This window comes from Anabrus simplex, chromosome 10 (genome assembly GCF_040414725.1).
Source record: "Anabrus simplex isolate iqAnaSimp1 chromosome 10, ASM4041472v1, whole genome shotgun sequence".
NCBI classification, from domain to species: domain Eukaryota; kingdom Metazoa; phylum Arthropoda; class Insecta; order Orthoptera; family Tettigoniidae; genus Anabrus; species Anabrus simplex.
In genome coordinates this window covers 44,931,449-44,958,037 of record NC_090274.1, presented here as the reverse complement: position 1 = coordinate 44,958,037, position 26,589 = coordinate 44,931,449, and the positions used below count along the sequence as shown (strand labels likewise).

Here is a 26,589-nt window from a genome sequence, read left to right as displayed (position 1 = left end):
TAGAATAGTTTTTAAGTGGTTTTTTGAACACATCTTTCACATAAAGAGGTGCCAAACGGTGATAACGAAGAAAGAACCATTGACTCTCTAGACATTTAAACCTTTTATTCAGTTAAGAACAAGTTGTTTTTATATTGTTTTACCTATGTTTGTGTTTTTGTGTATATTTTAATTATCATTCAAGATCACAGCTGAAGATGTTTTCCATGGAAAACGAAACATGTACCAACAAAAAAAAAATTTAAAATAAATTAATGTTAATGTAATCTAAGAAAATCGTAAGATTTTGGTGGTGGAAATAGGGTTGCCACTTTTTTATATAAGAAATAAGAAACATTTACCTAGAAATACAGGATTTTTCATGAAAATAAGGGACAGTTCATAAATAATGTACTCGAAAATCAAATGTTAGGTACCATTTCTTATTTTTATTATTATTATTATTATTATTATTATTATTATCTTTTCTGTTTGCTTTACATTGCAGTGACACGGATAGGTCTGATGGCTATGATGGGATAGGAAAGAGCTAGGAGTGGGAAGGAAGCAGCTGTGGCCTTAATTAAGGTACAGCCCCAGCATTTGCCTGATGTGAAAATGGGAAACCATCGTCGCCATAAGACCTATCTGTGTCGGTGCGACGTAAAGCAACTAGCAAAAAAAAAAAATGGGGTACCAATTTCTATTAGGTTATAATTAGTTTCATAAACAGAATAAGACAATTATTACCAGGCGAGTTGGCCGTGCACATAGAGGCGTGCGGCTGTGAGCTTGCATCCGGGAGATAGTAGGTTCGAATCCCACTATCGGCAGCCCTGAAGATGGTTTTCCGTGGTTTCCCCATTTTCACACCAGGCAAATGCTGGGGCTGTACCTTAATTAAGGCCATGGCCACTTCCTTCTAACTCCTAGGCCTTTCCTATCCCATCGTCGCCATAAGACCTATCTGTGTCGGTGCGACGTAAAGCCCCTAGCAAAAAAAAAAAAAAAAGAAAAAAAAAGATAATTATTGAAACTAACTTACACCTTCTTAACAGTACGTACAGTATAATGCATTAGGTATGACAAAACATGCAGAAAAAACATTATTACAAATAGATTTCCTTTTTCTGAGGCTCCAAAGAGAAATAAATAATGTAGTTTCTTTGAACTTCAATGACGCTGAAATCAAGTACGGATTTTAAAATATTTGGGGCCAAAAAAGAAGACAAACGCTAGTTTTTACAGGACAACAGTTCATAATATGGGACTGAAAATTTTCACATCAAATACAGGATGTCCTGTAGGCTACAATATGGGGCAGGTGGCAACCCTAGCTGGAGAGGTGGAACTTCCCACCCTGATCAAGATGAAATTTTTTCCTTGTAAAAATAGACTTTGGTAGAAATGAATGAAATGAACACCCCAGTCATGTGTTGACGCGCATTTATGGAATGGAAAAGGCCCGTGGTTGGCTATTTGCATACTCGTTACAAACAATATTCAGTCCTGTCTACCTGTAGGCCTATGGCACACTTCTGACCACACAATGCAGGGACAACACTCTCGAGATCTCTCGTAATTTATTGCAAGAAACAGTGCCTTAGACAGGCACCAATCAAAGAAAAAACTTTGCCATGGCAGGGATTTGAACACGGACATGACCGTGCCTTAGCAAGTACGCTATGGTGACTGTTGGAAGGGTGTGATTTCTCGGTGTGGATCTCAAACCGGTCTAAGCCACCTGGAGATTTAGCAACATCGCCACGCAAAAACCCATTTCAATTCGCTCGTGAAGTGATCCGATTGGCTAACTTCAGCAGCTGCTAAAATAATAACGGCATGAGATATCAAATTATTTTTTCAAATTATTTATCAGCATTACCTGGTTCACGTTGTTTCCGACTACCCTGTATGGATGCCAGTACTTGTTTAGCTCCAAAATGGGGAGGAATAAAGGTAAAACTGATTCAAGACTGCCTATTCCTTTGATGACATTGTATTTGAAGTCGAGAAATAGACATTAAGTATATAATATACGTAAGAAAAAGTGAGCAATCAATTACTCTTGTACAGATTGCAGAAGACAAATACTTGAGCAAAGTTTTGTGCGTAATAATTGTTACATTGTTAGAGACTTCTGCAGTACAATACAACAAGAGTCTCATGAAATATCTGAAGTTGTCTTGATTCCTTTCACAATAATCGGTTTGAACCTCTCTGACTTCAGCTTTTCGAGTGAGAATACCATGTCGTCCTTTGCAGTTCTGAACTTGATCGCTTGTAGTCTCTTCTGCAGGTTTGCCAACTGGAAGAAACAAGAAAAGGAAGTTAACACACATGTCAAAATATTATATACAGTGGAACCTCGGATTGCGAGTAACTTGGTCTACGAGTGTTTTGCAAGACGAGCAAACATTTTAAATAACTTGTAACTTGATAAGCGAGAGAGGTTTCGCAATACGAGCGTCACGTGTACGTACGTTTCCACCTCCCCTGTGCCTTTGTTTTCCCCTCCCCCTGCCACTTTCTTTCCTGGAAAAAGTGTGTGTAATCATTTCCTGCGCTGGACTTCAGTTGGCGTGCCTCGCTCGCATAGTCAACACCGTACGAGTGTACATGTTTTGTTTATGTCATTAGTGATATAACTGTTCTGCAACGATGGGCCCTGTGAATGAAAAGAAGGCTAAAAAGGAATTCAGTCGGAGGATGGAGATGATTACAATGGAATTTAAGAAGGAAATGATAGAAAAACACGAACGAGGTATGCGAGTGGCTGATATCGCGAGATTTTATAACATGTCTACGTCTACAACAGGAGGAGGTTATGGAGATCTCGTCCGAGGGTGAAGAGGAGGAACAGTCAATGGAATCTCTCACTTCAACTGAGATTCTCTCACACCAACAATGATTCTATTGTAAGGTAAAGTGCAGTTTAATTGTTTTACGTTATATTTTGTTTTAGAAATGTTATGCGAATAAATATTTTTGTGGGCTTGTGTTGTGGATGAATCATCCGAATTTCAATAGTTTCGTATGGGAAAATTTGCTTTGATATATGAGCGATTTGGATTACGAGCATGTTGCCGGAACGAATTATGCTTGCAATCCAAGGTTCCACTGTACTCCTAAGAGAAAATTATATTGTTCCACCTTTAAAATGTAATTTTCTCTAAGGAGTATATGATTCGTAAGTCATAATACAGAATTATGAGCCTCCGTGGCTCAGACGGCAGCGTGTTGGCCTCTCACCGCTGGATACCGTGGTTCAAATCCCGGTCACTCCATGTGAGATTTGTGCTGGACAAAGCGGAGGCGGGACAGGTTTTTCTCCGGGTACTCCGGTTTTCCCTGTCATCTTTCATTCCAGCAACAGTCTCCATTCTCATTTCATAGCATCTATCAGTCATTAATAAATCACTTTGGGAGTGGCGACCCCATCGTACTAATAGCCTATATTTGTTTAAATCTAAGAATTTCATTTTTGTCCGTATTGAACTGAGAATGGAAGATAGGAAACTTAAAAGTGTCCACCTTTTCAATATAAAAAAATGTTATAGTTTATTTACAACATATATTTACACTTGGAACTAGTTTCGACGCTGTTTGGCGTCATCTTCAGCCAAAATGTGGGAAATAGGCTAGCATGTAGACATTTATATTACAAGGTGTTACATTAGTGTGATTAAAAGAGAGAACATGAAGACGAAAAGTACAATGTCAGTTTCAAAGTGGTCATGAAGGGTGAGTCAAAATTGTATAAACATGAGATAACATAATCACTTAAACAATAAAACACATAAACATATAAACTGTAACAAAACCATGCGGAAGTACGAGATGATTGGCATTGGAGATTCAAATTATTTCAGACACTCTTCCATTGAATGTTGCCTGCCGCGAGTGTAGTACAAAACATAGGTTATATTTCAATAAACACAGTCTTCTCAAAAATGCACATAACATTATATAATAATATATAACATATATAACATATGCATTTTTGAGAAGATTGTGTTTATTGAAATATAACCTATGTTTTGTACTACACTCGCGGCAGGCAACATTCAATGGAAGAGTGTCTGAAATAATTTGAATCTCCAATGCCAATCATCTCGTACTTCCGCATGGTTTTGTTACAGTTTATATGTTTATATGTTTTATTGTTTAAGTGATTATGTTATCTCATGTTTATACAATTTTGACACACCCTTCATGACCACTTTGAAACTGACATTGTACTTCGCGTCTTCATGTTCTCTCATTTAATCACACTAATGTAACACCTTGTAATACAGATGTATACATGCCAGCCTATTTCCCACATTTTGGCTGAAGATGACGCCAAACAGCATCGAAACTAGTTCCAAGTGTAAATATATGTTGTAAATAAACTATAACATTTATTTGTATTGAAAAGGTGGACCCTTTTAAGTTTCCTATCTTCCAGCCTATATTTGCTTCATTCATTACATCCCTGACCCGGTCAATGACTGGAAAAGCAGGTTGTAGGTTTTCATTTTCATTTTCAATACAGAATTATCATGAGGTTTATTAAGTGTAATGTCTAAATGTTACATAAATGTATTTCTGATCTTTCTTAATCTTTCTTAATAATGTTATTTGCTTTACGTCCCACTAACTACTTTTTAAGGTCTTGTGACCCTCTGTGGATCAATGATAATGGTGACCTCTGGATCCCAATATTGTGGGTACAGACCCATCAGATAGTTGGACTTAGGAGTTGAAAAAGAAAAAGAAGGGAAAAAAGTCAATTTGGCATTCCACGTAAAAGATCTCTGGACCCTGTTTCGTAAAACATTTTTCACTAATATTATTAGTAAGAAACTAGTAGCCTCCGTGGCTCAGGTGGCAACACGTCAGCTTCTCACCGCTGGATTCCGTGGTTCAAATCCTGGTCACTCCACATGAGATTAGTGCTGGAAAAAGCGGAGGCAGGACAGGTTTTTCTCCAGGTACTCAGATTTTTCCTGTCATCTTTCCTTCCAGCAACACTCTCCACTATCATTTAATTTCATCTGACAGTCATTAATCATTGTCCCAGAGGAGTGTGACGAGCCTTGGAAGCCGGCACAATTCCTATCCTCGTCGCAAGATTGGGGCTTCATTCATTCCATCCCTGACCCGGTCACTGACTGGAAAACAGGTTGTAGGTTTTCATTTCATATTAGTAAGAAACCAATAATATTAACTAATATTATGAGTATTATGTTTCATAGAGTTATTAGCTCTAATATTAGTTCTTAGTTTATGAGTCAAAATTATTAGTAGATATTCCTAATAATATTAGAAAATTGTTTTGTAGACAATATGACTAATAAAAATTACTCATATTATTGGGATTATTTCCAGAAATGTATTTTCACTCATAATTCTTAATATTAGTGAAACCAAAGTGAGTGGTATTTTAATATTTTGGCATAAAATTGTGAAGATCACTGAAGTGGTTGACTCTGGTTCCAATAGGGATGAGGAGCGAGTGTGTATTCACCGTCCATTAAACTTTTTCCAAAAACAGCCTGTACTGGTATGGAACAAACAATTATGAATACAATGAGAGATTCGGATTAGATTACAGAACATTTGAATAGGTAAATAATGTCCCACTGCAAGGAATAGATCTCTAACCTCAGCTTCAGATTCCATTTCATTGGTTAGGTAGTGGTCCACAGTATCATTGTGTTTGTGATATACATGGTATTTCAAAAGGAGCTGTCTGCAGAGTTGTAACAGCAATAGATGAACCCTTCCTCATGATATTGCATGTGGGTTGACTGACTATGGTGGAGTACTGTATTTGCCATATTCACTGAATTTGGTGGTATTCCTTTAGTTTGTGGAGTACTTGATGGAATACTCAAAACTTATGGTGCTGATCAATAAGGGAAACATTCCTTGAAAATAATGGTCATATGTGGAACAAATTTAGAATTCCACAGTTGGGAGTGTGGGTTGGCAACGACCAGGCTCTTAGCTGAGTCCTGGCATTGCTTCCACTTCTGCCAGGCCTCCTCACTTTTGTCTATCCTAACGAACCTCCCTTGGACAACTCTTGTTCTTTTCCGACCCCGACGGTATTAGGTTGCGAGACCTAGGGAGTCTTTCATTTTTATGCCCTTCATGGCCCTTGTCTTCCTTTGGCCAATTCTTTCATTTTTCAAAGTGTCAGATCCCTTCCATTTTTTCTCTGTGATTAGTGTTATGTAGAGGATGGTTGCCTAGTTATACTTTGTCTTAAAACAATAATCACCACCAGCACTTAGAATTTTACTATGTTTGTGGAATTGAACCATGGAACTCAACGGTGAGAGGCCGGCGTGCTGCCACCTATGCCACGGTGACTCTTATCTGTTTTTCTTTTGATATAGAGAAGAAAATTTAGCTTATGTATGAATTTAAGTTTTATCACAAGCTTTTATGAAATCTTCTGTGTAAGATAAAATACAGTACATTGTCAAAATATCAAATACATTTTAATAGAGATTATATTACTTCTGTTAAAACAATTTTGTAAGAAATTCTCAGAAGTAATTATATACGGTAAGAAAGTTATTTACAATATCCATGTTCCGTTTGACTTCATTGTGAACCGTTGGGTATTTCCTTTCCTATTTCTCTTATTTCTTCGTGGATGTTATAATAGCATCACAGAAACACTAGACCATACTCTATGTCACCTTTGCTGAGGCATATGGTACAGATCTCCTTAGAATGATCAATAAACACTCACATCAAATTGTAATTATGATTTAGTTTTTCAGTTGTTTTGTTCCGACATGTTTGTGAGGTGGCACTTCTAAATGTCCCTGGTGAGTAGATACTGTCTCAAGGTTTTTATTACTTTCCGATCTTGTACAGTGTAACACGTTACTCCTATTCCAGCTTACTAAGTTCTTTGTGTCCCTGCTCAATACCGAATGTAATACCTCCATGAACCTCCTCATACCCAATATAATGTTTCATCTTTAAGTGCATCCATCTACGTGTGATCATGCTAAAATCGGACATTAGTGATGTAATCGTGTGCTTTTGTGATATAAGTGTAATATATTAATGATCTTGTGACTGGGAAAGAATTTTTTGAATCCCAAATAAATATCCGCAAGACAAGACAAGAATGATCAATAGACTTTCCTTATACAATCCCTGCTGCATTTCTTTTTTCGCCTGTCTCTTCCTTCCTGTCAGCAGCAGGCCATCGTATCTATTGCCCTGATGAAAACCAATGAAATTTGACTGAAATCTTGGCTTAAAAAAAAAAAAAGAATATTTCTTATGTATACATGGCTTTAATCCAGAAATAATATTTATTTAATAAATCTTCTTACTGGTTGAAGATAGTGACAGATGGTTTTGATCATTATTGTTGTTTTAAAGTTTGTGATATCTGAAGCTATTTCTTTACAGTTTTGACTTGGTTAATTTATAATTGTTAGATTCTTCAGTCTGTTGAAATTAAAAGGTGAACAGCCTGGTACAAAGTGGAGCTAGTGTTAGACTGAGTTTACCAAGGATATATGATTAGTTTTAAGGAGAGCTTACTGAGCAAATGGCCTCATGGTTTGGGGCATGTAGCTGTCAGCTTGTATTCAGGAGATACTGGGTTTGAATGCCACTGTCGGTAGCCCCGAAGTTGGTTTTCCGTGGTTTCCCATTTTCATTTCAGGTAAATGTACCTTAATTAAGGCCATGGCTGCTTCCCTCTCCCATCGATGCGATAAGACCTGTGTGTGTCAGTGCGACATAAAGCAATTTTTTAATTTTTATAAAAAAAAAAGAAGAAGAACTTACCGTTTCTATCTCCATGCTGAGTGCTTTTTGTTCTGACCGTGGCGACGAAGGTTTGTTGAACCTCTTCTCGTGAAGTTTCTGTAGTGCAGCCAGTACCTCTGCCATTTCTTCAGCCACACTTCTAAATGAAACAAAAAATTAATCATTACACAAGCATTTTGTGAAGTACTATAGAGAAATTGACACAGTGAAGTGGAAGAATGGTTATAGCCAGACGGAGCCTATTCCATGTCAACTGAGGGCTTTTGATAGCTACTTTCTAACTAAGTAATGGTTAACATTATGTTTCCCTTGAACTTTGTATAATGAAGTGTTTCATGGCACAGTTGTTGCCTGGTACAACAGCAGTCATTTCAAGAGATTCTCTCTTCTGCCATGCAGCAGAATGTTGGAATTAGAATGAATATGTGAACTATTGTTTGAATCAAGGATTTAATTGTTACTAGCTGAGGGTGACCAGATCTACAATCAGAAAAGACAGAACACTTTTCTCGAATTTTTCAATGTCATTGTCATAATTGTATCAGTATTCTAATGAATGCAGAAAAAATGAATAAATAACCGTACATGTAGATAATTTTGTAATGAATTAAACAATAGGGGATAAGTCATATACGGAAATGTTCCTTAAGCTGCTATGTGACATAAGTCGAGTGGACATTGACTCACATTGCATATTGTAGTCGGTCTTGGCTGGAGTGTATAAATATTGATAACGGAAAATGTAACGCTCGCTAATTTGCTTGTAGGAATGGATGAATCAGTGAAAGAGTTCTCGTTATAACCAGAGATTAATATAGGAATTTTGGAGGAGTATAAAAAACTGTTGCTACAATGGGGTTCTCGCTATATGCTGTAATCGCTAGAGCAGACTTCCATTGTAGTCAAAAGCAACGTGATCTGAAACTAGAATATGATGATGGATGGACAGTGGTGAAGAGATGAAGTAAAATGGAAAGGAACCATACTAACCTGATCACATGCATATGGATAAGGGAAAATGATTATGAAAGAATGCTTGACTCCTTAGTAGTGGTATCATATTGACTTGAAAACATGACAGGCTCACCCAGAATTTTTGGAAGGTATTTACAACAAAAATTAAATGAAAAGTCCACAGCCTGTTTCCAGTCATTTGACTGGGTCAGGAATGGAATGAATGAAGCTCCCATCTAACAGTGACGAAAGGAAATGTGCCAGCTGTCAAAGCCTGTCGCACTCCTCTGGGGCAGTGATAAATTACTGACAGATGAAATGTTAATGGAGAGTGTTGCTGGAATGAAAGATGACAAGGAAAACTGGAGTACCCAGAGAAATGCCTCTGCTTTGTCCAGCACAAATCTCACATGGAGTGACCAGGATTTGAACCACAGTATCCAGTGGTGAGAGGCCGACGCGCTGCCACCTGAGCCATGGAGGCTTCAACAAAAATTAAATAATGATTGTAATTACAACATATTCAAGCTCTCCCTAAAACAAACATAATTTAGTAACTTTTTTGAAATAACGTGATAGGCAACCGATATTGATGTAAGGCGCAAGTTTAGATGAAATATGACTACTGGCACATGTCATTCAATTTCTTTCTTTTTCAGTTTTGTTCATAGGTTTCAGAGGAAACATATTGAACTACCTGATCTGCGAAGCTCTTGCTGTCATTTGCAAGAAAAAGAAGGAAAGGAAAAGTCTTTCATATGATAAAATGGACAGAGGACTGTCTATTGAAATGAAAGCATTTTTGCACACCAAATTACTGGTTGAATTACTGGTTGGTTAGAACTAGCCAATTGATATAATTACTGAAGGACAAATGAAGAAATGTATTTGGACCTTTTCACTCTCTCACTCCATAGGTTTCTGAGGACGTTAAGTTCCCGTGCCGATCTCACAGTCCTTTTCCATCCTTTTCGATCTTGAGCCTGCTCCTTCCCAGTTATCAATTTGGAGGGTCCGGCATACCTTGTTGATCTTCTTCCAGGTGCTTCGGGGTCTTCCTGAAGGTCTTTTCCCATTAAAAGATCCCTTGTATAGATCTACTGGTGCTCTGTTAACCTGCATTCTCAGTACATGCCCAGCCCAGCGCAGTCTATTGGATTCTATCACACCCATTATAACGCGTTGTTGAGAGAGGGTGTAAATCTCATACTTAGATCTTTTCTGGCAGCTTTGAGAGATAGGATCGAAGCATGGGCCAAATATTCTTCCACAAACTTTATTCTCAAAGACTTTCAGCTGCTGCTGCTCTTTCTTGGTTATGTCTCGGAACCATACAGAAGTACTGATCAAATGATTGTATTTTAGATAATCATTTTCTCATTCCTTGTTAAAAACATGGAGCCTAATATAGGGCTCATAAAGTAAAATGCCTTATTCGCATTCTTAATTATAGCTTGGTGTTCGTGTTGCCTTTGGTTTAGGCCTTTTAGTAAAATAAATCTGAAGATAATTTTTTTAATAAGCGCATCCTTACTTGACTCCAGATCAACTTCTTTCAGATTTTCTGTCAATATGTCATGGGTTGCATTCTTTCTGCTGCATTCAAAAGCAAGACTTATACCGGTAAATATCCATGAATTCAGATAAAGAGACTCGGGATAACATAATGCAATTCGCTCCTATTTTCTGCTAAATTTAACCTTACGTTCAAACTGAAGGCACTGTCAACCACACACATTACTTTACAGCTCATACCACCACTTGTTTGTTCACAAGGAAAAATATCAAGCAGCGAGATTTCCCTCGTGCCACGCCCATGATTGCACACACTCAGAATGCATTCTATGCTGGAGAGGAGAGGAAACAGGACTTCATTAAGATAAGTTTCGTATTTTCACGTTCATAAGTATTTGAACAGAAATAAACATAAATGTTTATACTTTTCTAAACAGAAATAAACAGAAATGTTTATAAAATCTTGGGGATAGAAACAGCTTTTGGGTGGTTAGGCTGTATGCATTTGCAGAGTTTCGCCCAGACGTGCCATTTGGGCTCATTAGTTGGACTCTGCGAGATTTTACGATCTGCAGCCGTGAAAGCTATTTTTGGAATTATATCTCTATTGGGAGTACATATTTTCAAGAAAGGAGAATTCACTTCTCTTTTAGCAGGTTAGCAATCCCTATTTGCTAACTCGGCGGGACCATGCAGTTGGTCCGCCAGTGCTAAGCAGAGTCTTGGAGGAGCATGCCAATCCAACTGATGAGCCTAAATGGCACGTCTGGGCAAAGCTCTGCAAACGCACACAGCCTAACTACCCAAAAGCTGGTTCTATTCCCAAGATTTTAAGTTCTGTGGCCATGTTAGCCATTTTTCGAATTAACGTTTATACTTTTCTAAATACTTGAATGTGATTTGATAGAATCTGATGATGTTTTTTTAAGAACGAAACATGTCATTCTATTTTAATTAAGTTGTTTCATTTTCAAGTATAATGCTGTTACCATATGTTTTCTTTTTCAGGTAGTTTATAAATTTATGACTCAAAATTAGTTTCAGCAGACCAAAGAATCTAACAGTTATAAAATGAATAAAAAACAGTGCAACTAAGAAAGTTGGCTGTGTAGTTTGCGTTGCATAGCTGAGAGCTTGCATTTAGTAGATGGAGGGTTCTGGCCATGATCAATAAGGCGTTAAGCCTATGTGGTCTGATGCTGCGGTTAGCCGGTTTGAGTCCCGTTGGTGGAAAAAAAATTCACCATCAGAATGTTGACTGGTAGGATAGGAGAGGTGGTAGTATACAATTTCTAAACACTAGACACAACCACCCTCCAGCCACAGTAGATAAACTATTAAATAAACATAAGAAAAATCCCCAGGAAACCATCACACATGACAAGGACAAATACGTGGTTCTCAACTACGTTAACAAGAACACATACAAAGTAGTTAATATTTTCAAGAAACAAGGTTTAAAAGTAGTCTTTAGAACAAACCCACTGCAGAGACACATTAGCAAGTGCAACCTAAACAACAACAAAAAGACCCTTTCTCAAAGTCAGGTGTCTATGAACACAAGTGCCAAGAGCCTAACTGCAATGTCACATATATAGGTCAAACAAAATGTAATTTCCACACAAGATACAAAGAACACAAAAACACGATCAGATAAAATGGGCATTCAGCCTTCGGGGAGCACCCACACAACATTTCACACCATTTCATACACATCAACATAGATCTAAAAATTTTACACATCAAAAATAAATCTTTTAATATAAAGGAAGCAATCAAAATTTTAATTGCAAAAACAGCTAACAAAACCAACCTAAATGACCACACACATTTAAAAAAATTCCCCCATCTTCGCTCTACTCACATAACATCTGGACAACACTTATTGCTCTTTAAATTAGCATTTATCATAATAATAACATCAAATAGATATTCTCTCTTTCAATTCCATACTTTATTTACCTAAAATCATTAACTTGCATTCATCCATATTATATAAAATGTACATTATAAAATGAATAAGGCTAATAACCTCTCCACGGTACAGTATAGTAGATTATAACATTCAATAGGAACATTCCACAATGTGTGCTATTCCCAAAACTTTCCATTTACCTCTCCATGACCATAGTCCTAAAATAGTGTTTGGTGACAACGGACTTAGCATTGGCAGTCTAGATAAGTACAGAAGTTTTTTCATTATGGTAATACTTGTAAATTCATTATTTGTCAATACTTGTTCATATTATCACTAAACTCTTTATCATCGACAAGTTTCTGCAACGTAAACAATACTGTACACATATACACATGTTTTAAGTGATTTGATAGAATGTGAGAATCTCCTTGTAGAATGAAACATGTCATTCTTTGTATAATAGTGTGTAATTTTATAGGTATGTTTATAGTGTTATAATTTATACTGAAATTGTACGTTTGACAGACTGGAAAGTTTTTATGTTATATTACACTAGTTTATCTGCTAAGAGCCTGGATTCAATTCCGGACATCTCTGCAGTGTTCATAAGGAGTGAGGACATATGATGCTATTGATGATTTGTTACATTGGGACGTTAAGCTTTCAGCAGACCCCTTGGTGTTATTTGACAAGAGCAGGCTATTTACCGACATCAGGTTACATCGCGTCCCTACCTCATTACCATAATCATCCCATATCCAGACATGCAGGTCGCCTATGGGTGTCAAGTAGAAAGACCTGCATCAGGTGAGCCAGATATGTCCTCGGACACCCCCGGCACTAAAAGCCATACGATAAATAAAACCCTACTGTCGACAGATCTGTATATGGTTTTCTGTGGCCTCCTATTTTTATACCAGGCAATTGCTGGGGCTGTGTCACAGTCGCTTCCTTCTCATAAATAGCCCTATCCTATCCCATTTTTTCCATAAGACCTGTCTGGTTTGGTTTGATGTAAAATAAATGGGTGGTGGAGAGGAAGAAACCAAACTAAGCAACAATAAATCACAAGGCATGAATTGGAAAAATTATCAAAGTGTTACGGAATGTTGGTATGCACAAGGTGCCTTCCACTGCACAAGCTAGTATAAAAATGTACCTTCATGAAAATGAGTTTATTTAAACATTAGACTGCATATACGAAGGTCGAGTCCTAAGTCATGGCAACTATTTTTTTCTCGCGAACAGGAGACAACACGGAAAATCTAAGAAATGCATTTGGAAATGTAGGGTATGTACTTGCATATGATGCCACTAGATGGTGTATGTAAACAACAGTGTGGGTCTAATCATGCCCCCAAGTTCAGTGTGTGAGTGAGAACGTCACAAAATGGAAGTCAACAAGCAGGAGCAACGATCGTATATTAAAATAGCAGTTCTCCGTGGCAGAAATGCACGCCAATGCCATGCAGAGCTGCGAGAAGCATTAAGTGTGCATGCCATTCCCTATAGAACAGTGGCAAGGTGGGTTGGAGACATTCAAACGGGGTAGAGTATCAACTGCCGATTTGCCTCGCCCAGGCCGTCCAGTGTCCATGGACAAAGATGTACGGATAATGGTGATTGATCAGTGTTTACATGAGGAGAGGCGTTGGACTCTTGGGTGATTATTTCGAAGGTCTGTAACCAGTAGAGACCTGTCCTTCGTACGTAGTCTTGTGTATTTGCTGTCTATACCATAATAAAACATTGTTTACCAATGGCCTGTGTTCTGTCACTTTCTTACGAGAATCTCCTGAAGTGAGAATTTGGCTTCAGGCACTATGCATAAGTACATGCCCTATATTTCCAAATGCATATCTTAGATTTTCCGTGTTGTCTCCTGTTCACGAGAAAAAAAAAATAGTTGCCATGACTTATGACTCGACCCTCGTATAAGACAATTATGGTTTTATAATAGTTATACAGTCTTATATTTGGGTCAATACAGTGTAGCACCAGCTTTTGGTTGCGCACATTGGGAACGTCTATCTGTAGAATGTCAAGCACAAGAAAATCCCAAAGATAAAGACCTGGTTGCTAGGAGAAGATGAGAAGAAAGAATACTAAAGAAAGATCTCAGCCAAATTACCAAAAAATGAAAAAATAGGAGTAGAAGAAGTGTGGCTGTTATTCTAGAACACCCTGGTTTCAGAAGACAAGTGCAGTATGCACGGAGAAAGAAACACCATGGTGGAATGAGATGATGAAAACTGCTGTGAAAGAAAGAAACGCAGCAAAGAAGAGGCTAGATAACGAAAAACGGAAATCGATCCACCAAGGAGATGAACTATGATACATGGCACAGGAGTACCGGAACAAGAAACTATTTGTGAAGCGAATGATTAAAGAAGAAAAGGAAAAGTGCTGGGACAAGTTCACTACCAGGCTAACAGAAGACTGTGAAAGTAATAGGAAGTTGATTTATAAAGCAGTCGAGAACAGAAGAAGTAAGCATGGCAGTATCCGTGCACTGGAAACAGATGATGGGAATATGGTGAAGACAGATCAAGGCATCAAAGAAGAAATGAAGAACTACTTCAATACTTTATTAGATGGAGAAAGTCTTCAAAGTGATATCACTGAAGACTGCAGTTTAAGTGCAAGTGATGGAGCACAACACCAGGTAATTTGGGTAGAAGTGGAGTTTCAGCTGAACATGAGATATGGTAAGTCCCCAGGGTTTGATGATCTCACTGCTGACATGATAAAGGCACCTGGAGCACAAGGCATGAGTACTCTCTGTCATCTGGAAAGAGAATAGGATACCAGAGGACTGGATGAAAGGTATCATTATCCCCCGCTATAAAAAGGGAGACGGGAGGAAATGTGAAAATTATAGAGGTATCAATCTACTTTCTCATACACTTAAACTTCTGGAGAAGATAATTGAAAGAAGAATCAGGAATCTGTAGTTGAACTGTTATTGGAGGAGGAGCAACATGGGTTCAGGAAGAACAGAAGCACTACAGACCTGATATTTGCTGTCAGAATGCTAACACAGAAGCACTAGGAAAATGGTAAGAAATTGACGGTATAATTTTTTGAACATCGAGAAGGCCTACGACAGTGTGCTTAAAGTGTGCTTGTCATTTTTATACGACGCATGGGACCTTTTTTATGGATCTCTATTTTTTAACATAATATAGCTCTTCTCTGGACTCCTAAGCCTCCACGCGCAACAATTACCTAGTTCCAAAAAACTTAAGAGCCTTTCCAACATCCATGTGTTTTGACGTCTAGAATACCTTAAAAAATGACGTATCTTCTTCGAATATACAACAGCAAACTCTAGAAGCCAGCATTCAACTGATAATTCTTCTTTATAACATCTTTTAGTGCACACTGGACTTTTAATGCTATACGGCGCACTGAACTTTATTCATAAATAAACAACATAACTTCCGCTCAGTGCTTCGTCAATTGGAAGAGTTATTATTTTTAATATATTGCTGCTCAATATCCCACATGGTATGTACTTTTAAAAAGACTGTACTTGTGTTTACATTGTTTATTTTTTCTTCGATATTTACGCTTTAATTTACTTCAGGCTGATGATGACCTATTACTAGGTCGAAACTAGTCCCTATGTAATTTAAACTATTTACATTTTGTATTGAAAAGGTGGACCCAAAATAATATATTAATTTACTCTATTGTAATCTGGGAATGCCTAGAAGGTATAGGTGTGCCAAACTTCCTGATCAATAAAGTAAAGATACTCTATCAAAACTACTTAAGCCGTATCCAAGTAGGGAATGGAAGATCAGATTGGTTTGAAACCAAAAGAGGCATCCAGAAGAAAAGTGCCTTGTCACCACTCCTGTTCATCATTATTATGGATCGGAACATAAAGTCCTTCAAAGAACATTGCAGATGATGTTCTCATCTGGGAAGAAAATGGAGCAGAACTACAACAGGAGAAACTAAATCTCTGGAATGGCAAGTTTAAAGAATATGGACTAAACATCAGTAAAACAAAACTGTTGACATGACTATCAACAGGAAAGGCACAGATTGAAACATTTTTCTGAAGGGAACTCTATTGCAGTCTGTTTCTAATTTCAAATACCTTAGAAGTATCATTTCAAAGGATAACAGGTAAACCAAGAAGAAATACTTAACAGGACTCAGAAAGGTTCTAAATTGTATTTTCAAGTGAGAAATCTACTCTGGGATGATAAAATATCCCAGAAAGCAAAACTGATCATGTTTTGTACCTACTTCATTCCAGTTCTCACATATGGACTCGAAACTTGTACCCTGCATAACAAGGCAAATAGTAAAATCCAGTCAACGGAAATGAAATTCATCAGAACAATGAATCAAAAGAGCAGGAAAGACAAGATTAGAAATGAAGCAAACTGAAAGGAGACTGGCATCAAAATACCTGTTACCGAGTTTTTAGGAAGACTCAGGCTACAATGGTTTGGACATGTTATGAGGATGAACAGAACTAGAACAGCAAGGAATTACTTTGGCAGAGAAGTGAAAGGGGAGAGGCCAATTGGGAGACCAAGGAATAGATGGATACACACAGTGAAATCAGAGGTCAGCAAGAGGAATGCCAAGTGGGAGGACATAGAGGAATAGAAACTGTACTTTGACAGGAAGAAGTGGCGAGCGCTTGTACATCACACCTGGGAAACTGGAGCTGGGAAATGATGATGATGATGATGATTGTTGTGTGTGTCCTCCGCACTCAAGCTCCGCGCCTACAAGCTCCACAACCCGCCGCATCACCGATGTTTCCAGAGCCTACGAAAGGACTGCACTGCGCCTGGCATGCTAGTCTGTGACGTCAGCCAGCGCTATATAAGGAGCGACGTTCCTCGCCTTACCGAGGACTATCCCAGTGTCCAACGACCAGACCACACCGCAAGTCAAACATGGAGGCATTCCTCTTAAAAATGTGTCTTGAACAGGTGGACTGATTGCTGGTTGTGAGGTCTCACCTCCGGACATTGCCTCATCTTCCCTGGTTCCCGTAGCCACGTCGAGCCCCGAGTCAAGCATTCTGCTACATTCTCAAGTCCTCACCAGTGCTCCGACGACTATCTTAGCATTCTGCGAATTAAGATATTGATGCAAGTCCCTTGCAAGTCTAAGTCCAATACTAGCATTATACTAACGCGACTCTCTCTACAAGTTACACTTGTTATCCCACAGCAGATAGTTTTTGACTATCCAAGGACATTTCCCAGTGAAATAGACTATCTCCTCAAGATAGGTGTGAATGTGTATATAGGATTCTCTCTCTGTAAATATATATTTGTGCCACAGACTTTCAGCCTATCACTTAATAACAGCATTAAGTGCGTGCAATCAATCAAGCTTCAAGACAAGTTTCATTATATTTCTTGTAAATACTGTATAAAACTATTGAAGCAATAAACTTTATGTTGTGTTACCATATACCAAGTTCCTTGTGTACAACAATGATGATGACAGTGTACTGTATTTCTTTCTCAAGAAAAGCTTCAAAATGTTCATTTTGTTTGACCTCTTTACTATGTCTACTCCAACAGCAACCAAAGTATGTGATACTGTGGCATTATTTTAGCATTTAGTGTGCATGTAGTGTATGTTCTGTTTTCATTTTACCCTTGCCCTATGAATTTGCTAGTTAAATAATGTCACTTAATCTATGATGTTTGTCATCCATTTGACTGTTCTAAAGCATCCAGGGGTACAATACGGTAACATGGAACGGTAAAGCTGACACATACTTGCAAGGTACTCTCTTCCCAGTTTTACTTCTTCCCGTCCTCATAGACGGATGATGCAGCTCCCACCTAGACAACATCATCATGTAGTCCTCGTCAACATCATAAGGCACTATGAAATCTGGAACAAGATAATATTAATATTTGAAGCTTCAAAATCCCAGATTTATTATTTATTTAGCGTATGGCTTATACAGACAATATATATATACATTTTTACAGATGAGAAACAAAGTAATTTGTGCTTCACAATTGAATATCTAGTTCTTCAATCCAGCGTACAGCATCTGGAAGGGCATTAGATTGGCATAGATCAGGTGGCATTATACCAGTTAGCAGTGGAAGCCAATGAATTGGGGTAGATGTGATTACGCCAGATATGATGCGCATTGTGGTATTAAGCTGGGTGTCAACAAGCCTTGTATGACTGATGACTGTTCAACCAAACAGGTGCAAATTACTAAGCACTTGAATACACCAAACCCAAGGCTGAAGATTGCAAGATAAATGTCATCATAACATGCATTACTTGCTATGGGGTTGAACTCCACCCCCACTCCACAATATGGAAGGAAGTGTTTCCGTACACTGATGTTTTTTGGTCGTGTTTGCCATGTTGCAAGTAAAATCTTGCTGTGTATATGTAAATGCACTCCCATGTAACGCCAACCTTTTTCCGATTTTACCCACAATATTATTGACTCAGTTATCATCCATACATATGTCGGGAAAGTCTTCACAACAATTCCTAGAACAGTTTATAGAGTTAAGTAAGGCTCACCAGCTTTATGGAAATTGAAATCAAAGAGTAAGGGGCAGCATCTGCCATGTGTAGGGAATTGCGTGTTATTGTGGTGGAGGATAGTGTTATGTGTGAGTTGCAGGGATGTTGGGGACAGCACAAACACCCAGCCCCCAAGTCACTGGAATTAACCAATGAAGGTTAAAATCTCTGACCTGGCTGGGAATCGAACCCAGCACCCTCTGAACTGAAGGCCAGTATGCTGACCATTCAGTACAGCAATAAGAATAAAAACTATAGCACAAATTGCAGCACTCTTAGCAAACTGTAGCATCTTCAAGCTTAAAACAAAACTGTTTTTTTTTTTTTTTGCTTTACGTCGCAGTAACACAGATAGGTTTTATGGCAACGATGGGATAGGAAAGGCCAAGGAATGGGAAGGAAGCGGCCATGGCCTTAATTAAGGTAGTTAAGGTATATGCCTGGTGTGAAAATGAGAAACCACGGAAAACCATCTTCAGGGCTGCCGACAGTGGGATTCAAACCCACTATCTTCCGGATGTAAGCTCACAGCTGCGCGCCCCTAAACACACAGCCAACTTGTCCAGTAAACAAATCCGTTATCAACCTTTTGGTCATGTTAAAAATTAAATAACTGGAAAGGAGGTTCAACCTATTCAATACTCAAAAGAAAGAAACGTAGCAATCACATTTCTATTTAAATGGGACCGGTTTCGACCTTAGTCTAGGTCATCATCAGCCATAAAAACATATAAAATGTTTATGAATGTTGGAGGTCAGTTCTACACTCTGTTAGGCACAAAGACACAACATCACATTCTGTCCTGCACAAAGTCACATCACTACTAATCAACATTCGAAGATCAAAAAGGCTTGAATTCGCAGACGAACAGATCTGTAGTAGAAAGCCGCCAGCTCCCGGTGACCAGCGCGGCACACTCAAGGTCACGCGCTGCGGCCAAACACCAAAGTAGAGTGGAGAACGTTTCGAAGGTCCAGAACCTGTCACGGCTGCGGGAAGCCAATTACGTATATAAAAATATACGACGCCAATTAGTACAACTGAATGAGCACCCGTACTCCAGATAAGTTCTTGGTAAACAGTTGAGTATTGAATAGGTTGAACCTCCTTTCCAGTTATTTAATTTTTAACATCAATAATTTCAATACGGAACAATGAAATTTTTATCTTTAAACCTTTTGGTCAGACTGAAAGTTCATGGTTTATATAAAAGCCCCAGACTTAAACTACAGATTTGCTGATACACACAAGGTTTTAATAGCTAAGTGTTAAAACTGTAGGTCAAACCTGTAGTAGTCAAGTAAACTCGTGTCCTCATCCGGAGGTGGCCCCATGGTGTAGGGGTAGCGTGTCTGCCTCTTACCCGGAGGCCCCGGGTTCGATTCCCGGCCAGGTCAGAGATTTTTACCTGGACCTGAGGGCTGGTTCGAGGTCCACTCAGCCTATGTGATCAGAATTGAGGAGCTATCTGACGGTGAGATAGTGGCCCCGGTCTAGAAAGCCAAGAATAACGGCCGAGAGATTCGCCGTGCTGACCACACGACACCTCGTAATCTGCAGGCCTTCGGCCTGAGCAGCGGTCGCTTGGTAGGCCAAGGCCCTTCAAGGGCTGTAGTGCCATGGGGTTTGGTTTGGTTCATCCGGAGGTGGTGCAGCTCTTTTCAGGCACATCCCCAATGGAGGTGAGCTGTATGTAACATTTTAACTACATACCAGCCCTCTTGTCATTCTTAAATCTCTGGCAGTATTGGGAATCAAACCCAGGCCTCTGAGACGGCAGCCAATAGCGCTAACCACCAGAGACACCTGTAGCAATATTTTTGCTGTGTACAAGTCACGGCAGATTTAAACAGCAATGGGCTTTCACCACAGACCTAATACCTACAGGTTTGTATTGTACGTAAAACCATTAGTGTACCGAGCTCAATAGCTGCAGTCGCTTAAGTGCGGCCAGTATCCAGTATTCGGGAGATAGTGGGTTCGAACCCCACTGTCGGCAGCCCTGAAAATGGTTTTCCGTGGTTTCCCATTTTCACACCAGGTAAATGCCGGGGCTGTACCTTAATTAAGCCCACAGCTGCTTCCTTCCCACTCCTAGCACTTTCCTATCCCATCGTCACCATAAGACCTACCTGTGTCGGTGTAACGTAAAACAACTTGTAAAAAGAGAAAAACAAAAGTCTTCCCATCACAGCAACAGAACAACTGTTATTCTTCCCCATTGCATTTGAAGTTGTGAGAACTTGTTGCAAAGGAAGTTCTCTTGGCTCCTTATCCATACAATTGTAAGTTTTTCTGTAACTCATTTCTGCATAGAATTATCTCATGCTCTTGTTCAGAGTGTTATAAAAAGTTACAAATGACTTTTTTTCAAATGTCATCGTTTATATCAATTGATTCTTAGGCATCATCTACAATGAAGCACTGCCCTCAGTCCTGCACTGAACTGCAAAATGAGACATCAAATGGTAGTAGTTGTAACGGAACACCGCATTTTGGATTGACCAAGCATCAAACGAATCCAAGCACCACACCTGGAAATTAATCTTCCATTTGCTTAACACCTCATCCTGGTGAGAGCTTGGCTTCAGTCTCCTTCAAATATTGAATAGCAATGCACAAAGATAAATTGATTAATTTTGTCTGGTATATCATCAAATGTAGTACTTGCCATTTTCAAATAACCAAAACAATAATCTTTCATTTGTTGTTGCAAAATATCTCATACTTAACCTGGAATTAAGTAATATAAAATCTTCATCAGATGATGATGAGGTGCACATCTTGGCTGCTGAATGTCAGCTGGGACAAAACGTTGACTTAAGTCAATGCTTCATTATGGCCACATTTGTGTGAAGAACTTGGGACCTCTTCATTAGCCATCTCCTTCAAGACATAATGCTTTGTTGTGGATATCCTAACTCTATTAGACTAGATTCAAACAATAGTTACAGGAGTATTCTTTTCCTAGAAAGTAGTCCTCCATTAATGAAGATTGGTCACAATCCTTGTGAAATCAGCTCAATCCTCTGCCACCCTCAGAAGGGCAAGGGAATTCAGTCCTGACCAGTCTACTAAGTTTCTCATCCACAAGACATTGATCACGCTGACCTTCTATTTTGCCTTCTAAAATTAGCTTTAGAATGTTATATTTGTCTTTCCTCATACTTTGCACAAGATACTCCATTATACATTTCTTTACTATGTTAAACAGTTCTCGACCCGCTCCTTTGTTCGTAGTGAATTTCAGTCCGACCGGCTGCAAACTCTCTACACCACTTACGAACATTTTTGACATCAATACACTCGGTAGTAACATCCAACGGGAGCCCCATTCTCAACGGCTGCCAAGCCAAGACTGAGTGCCTCAGCACGGCGTGCACATGTTTATACGCGATTGCAGAAAACACTCTTCACAATATTGTGACCAACAGCCACACGAACAGAGTTCTGTATTCATAAAAAAATAGGAGACCTTATTTTTGCAGTTAAAATCCCCAACCTGGCCAAAAATCGAACCCAGGGATCTGAATTATAGGCCACTATACTGACCATTCAGGCGAAAAATAAATAAATTCTAAAGTTTATGGACTGAAGGAATTCTTACCATGCTTTAAATCCTCAGGATTAGTCATCTCCTTCAAACGGGCCATATTTTTTCGCCACGCCTTCAGTGTTTCTTCATCTCTGGAAAACGACATTTTATAAAAGATTAGACTCAGAATATGATATTCAACAAAATCCATAGAAATCAAGTTGACAAGAGAATAAAAAAGTTAATAAAACATGGATATATGTGAGGAACTAGGATAGACATACATATTAGGAGGAACATAATGACTGGTCAGTACAGGAAGAGGAGCAACAGAAGAAGCAAGGGCAATCTTCACATTCTACTGTCTCTTGGGGATGGAAATTCTTCTTACTTCAGATCTTGGTGAGAATCTTAACCTCTCTTGTGTTAAAGTGAATAGTGCTGCGCTCTCTGCATGAGTGTGTGAATCACAACGTGCTGTAAATATTTCTCCCTCAAAGCATAGGACTCGATCTGTTTTTAAACATATTTTCAGTTTATCTATTGTAACACATGTGCTGCATTATTTTATTTCCTTTAGAATTCCTTGGCTTCAGCATTGTGTGTATTGAAGCTGCTTTGTTAATATAATCACAACTGATTAAACGGAACAAAACCCAGTTTAAGAACTCTTTTCAAAAACAAACAATATTGCAGTTCAATAAACAATGAATGTCATTTCTCTGAATTATTCTTTAAGTTGTTTTCAATAACACTTTGTGTTTGATTGTTAAATTATAACTAATTATTCGCAAAAAAAGATACAAAAAACATAGTTTAAGCTAGAAATACAGCCTGCAACGTAGAAGAGCTACTAGCCAATGCTTGTCAGCCTTGCAATGTCTCATGGCTTTCCAAATGTCAAATCATGCCCAATGTATTTTTACTTTAGAAACAGGTAGGTAAGGGTTATTCTGCCCGAAGGCAGGTCCGAACCTCCGCAGAGGTGTTCCTGAGCCGGAGTTTACGTGCGGTAGGGTGGCCAGTTCCTTTCCGCTCCTCCATTTCCTTACCCCCACCACCAACAGCGCGTGGCAACCCATCCAACTCCTGACCACGCCCAATGTTGCTTAACTTCGGAGATCTCACGGGATCCGGTGTTTCTACACGGCTACGGCCGTTGGCACTTTAGAAACAAATACATTGCAAAACAAATATTACGTTGCACCTTATTTTCTGGGACTTCTATGGAATACTATCTGTCTCATGATTTTATCCTTTAGCCCTCCGTGTGCATTAAAAATATTGCACCCACAAAGAAGAAAATCCCAACTGGAATATTTTCTACACAAGAAAGGGCAAGAATATCAACATGCATGAAGAAGTACTGGGAGGACCGCAAGGCTCGGACAGTTCCTACCAAGAAATTGACAAACCAAAGGGTTGATTAAAGTGATCCAATGTGGTCGAAGTAGAAGAAGAAGAAAATTATAAGCAGAAGGTCATCCACCCTTTCCCATCCAATATAAATCAAAGGTTCAGGCTGAAGTGAACTGACAGACTCTGCTGTCCAACTCATGGGTTGACTGGGGTAAATCAAAACTCCTACCACCTTTTGTCTGTGCTATTTACCCTGAATGGAAAACGAAACAACCTCCTGACTCATCCAGTTGACCAATTAATATTTTAACCCAAAGTCATACAATTTCCTAATAAAAATAATGTCTGTAGCCGATGATTCTCTTTCCTCATTTAACACAGTCCATCCTCACGACCATGGTAAACCAGAAAGGACATTATTCACCAGGTCGGCCAGTTAAGAGGGCAACGACTGTATTCCTTTCTTCATTTCACTTGTGGCAAATTAAAGCTATTGATACGTAGGCAAGTCAATAAGTATCTGCAGTTTTGCTCTAATTGTCTTTATGTTGGTTCTGTTGCGTTGTGTGCTCACCAGCCGCTAGATGGCACCATTGTTTACATCTGTGGTAGGTTTCAGCATTATCAGATCAGTACAACTTGCCCTGTTGCGATGTAAAGATGGCTGCGCCACTCTCTGTTTGCACCAATTCTGTAATCCATTTTATGTGGTCTGAGAGTGTACCAGGAGTGGAAATTCATAGAAGACTTTCAACACAATACCGGGATGATATTTTGTCACAGTGAAGTGTTTACCAGTGGAGTGAACAGTTCAAAAGCGGTTGCACGAGCGTGAAGGATGAGGAAAGATCCGGGCGTCCACCTGCAGCCGTAACTGATGCCAATATTGAACAAGTGCGTGATATGATCCTGAATGACAGACGAGTGACTGTTGATGACATGGAAAACGATATGCACATTAGCCATGGTTCTGCATATGAAATCATGCATAACTAGCTTAACTTCCACAAAGTCTGTTCGAGATGGGTCCCAAAACAAACTGAAGAGCAGAAGCGGAATCATGTGAGAATCTGTCAGTACCTACTGGACCGCCATGCTAACGAAAATGGAACATTTCTGAAATGGATCATCACTGGAGGTGAAACATGGATTCACCACTTTGAACCAGAGAGCAAACATCAGAGTATGGAATGGAAGCATCCCGGATCCCCAGTCAAAAAGAAATTCAAGATTCTATCTTCTGCGGGAAAAGTGATGCTCACAGTGTTTTGGGACTCCCATGGGCCAATCCTGGAACATTACCAGGAAAAGGGAGAAACAGTAAACAGTGAACGTTACAGTGATATGCTGGTAAACAAGCTGAAACCTGCAATTTGCAATAAACAGAGAGGTCAATTGTTGGGAGGAGTTGCATGACAATGCACGTGCACATACCACTGCCCACACCGCTCATACTCTTCAAATGCTACGTTTTGAGGTCTTGGAGTATCCTGCGTACAGTCCCGATCTCACCCCGTCAAATTATCATCTGTTTGGTCCACTTAAAAATGCTCTAAGAGGCCGTAAATTCAGCTCCGATCAACAGATGAAGAAAGCGGTGCATACGTGGCTTGCTGCGCAACCAAAAACTTTTTTTGCAGAGGGTATCAGAAAGCTTTTGAAATGATGGACCATGTGCATTGAAAAGCAAGGTGACTATGTTGAAAAATGACATCAATAAAAAGTGTGTACTATTTTTGTAATAAGTTATAAAAATTGATTTCAGATACTTATTGACTTGCCCTCATATATTCAAATTTCCATACATTACTTAGAATTGGCTGTAGAGGATAACTTCTTGTTCAGCAATTATTGTTCTAAGACAAAAGAGCTCAAATTGTGACGGCCTTCATGACATTGCACTCTGGATAGGTGCATTAACAAACTCCACTGGGAAGATCAACAAACTGCTCTTTGATACTGAAATGGATATCTTTGGAGACATTTGTACTTTTAACTTTTCAGAACATCAGTATCAGATTATCAACAAATGAGGGAGATGAAACATCATGCTGCAATTGTTGAAATACACACAAAGCACAGTGATGCTGAGAAAGCAAAATCATTTGTGCACAAAGTTTGGAAGAAGTTAGAAGCCTCTGGTGGGGATGTGTTGTATGTCTTCATCGTCATTGTCTGATACTCGTATCTGAGTATTCATATTTTTTCTGTGATTCATCTAATACTTGAATTCAGGGATGCAGATGCCTTTGATGGTTAACGAGACCAATCCTGGCATGAAGCATAAGACCACACTGGTTGCACCTTATAGAGGGCTAAACAGACCCTGTTTAATACTTATCTCCTGTCCATCATTACATATAGTCTGGAGAGTTGTGTCATACATAAAAGAGAAGTAAGTCAACTGAAAACTATTGAAATGAACTTCCTTAGATCAGCTGTACAGAAAACAAGGAAGGACAGAATTAGGAATGATCAGATACAAAGAGACCTGCAGGTCAGCCTGACCATGAAAGAAAGGCTGAATGTTGCAAGGCCAAAGTGGCTGGATGCAGGTGACTCGAACACCAAGGAAGTATTTTGAAAAGATTGTCCCAGGATGAAGACTAATTGGATGCCCTAGAAGAAGGTGATTAGATCAGATAAGAGAAGAGGGAAGAAACATGGGATGTCCTAAAGAAAAATGCAGCATACCAGGACCGTAATAAATGGAAGCACATCGTTCTTAAACATCCTACCTGGCTCCACTGGAAGGAATTCAAGATGATGATGATGATGATGATTTGATTGATATTTAGAAATTTCATGATCCGTATTGAAGTGGGATGATGATGATGATGATGATGATGAGAAGGTAGAGGTTATGTCATTGTTTACACCTCTGAAATTTTTCTGCTTCCTGTCTACAATGTTCACACATGTAGCCAAGTCCCATTCACAATATTCAGACAGTAAGGGAACACCACAATTCATACAGCAGGTGCA

General features: G+C 39.0%; 1 protein-coding gene across 1 annotated transcript in view; it reads right to left on the bottom strand.

The window, feature by feature from the left end:
* Nucleotides 1-2,143: 2,143 nt before the first annotated feature.
* Nucleotides 2,144-26,589, bottom strand: part of LOC136881793 (uncharacterized) — a 37,347-nt gene continuing 12,901 nt past the window's right edge. The window contains exons 5-8 of the mRNA XM_067154230.2: nt 22,318-22,397; nt 17,929-18,046; nt 7,792-7,912; nt 2,144-2,287 (exon numbers count right to left, since the gene is read on the bottom strand). Of these exons, the coding sequence (XP_067010331.2) occupies nt 2,144-2,287; nt 7,792-7,912; nt 17,929-18,046; nt 22,318-22,397 (463 nt within the window). The remainder of the gene's footprint in view (nt 2,288-7,791; nt 7,913-17,928; nt 18,047-22,317; nt 22,398-26,589) is intronic.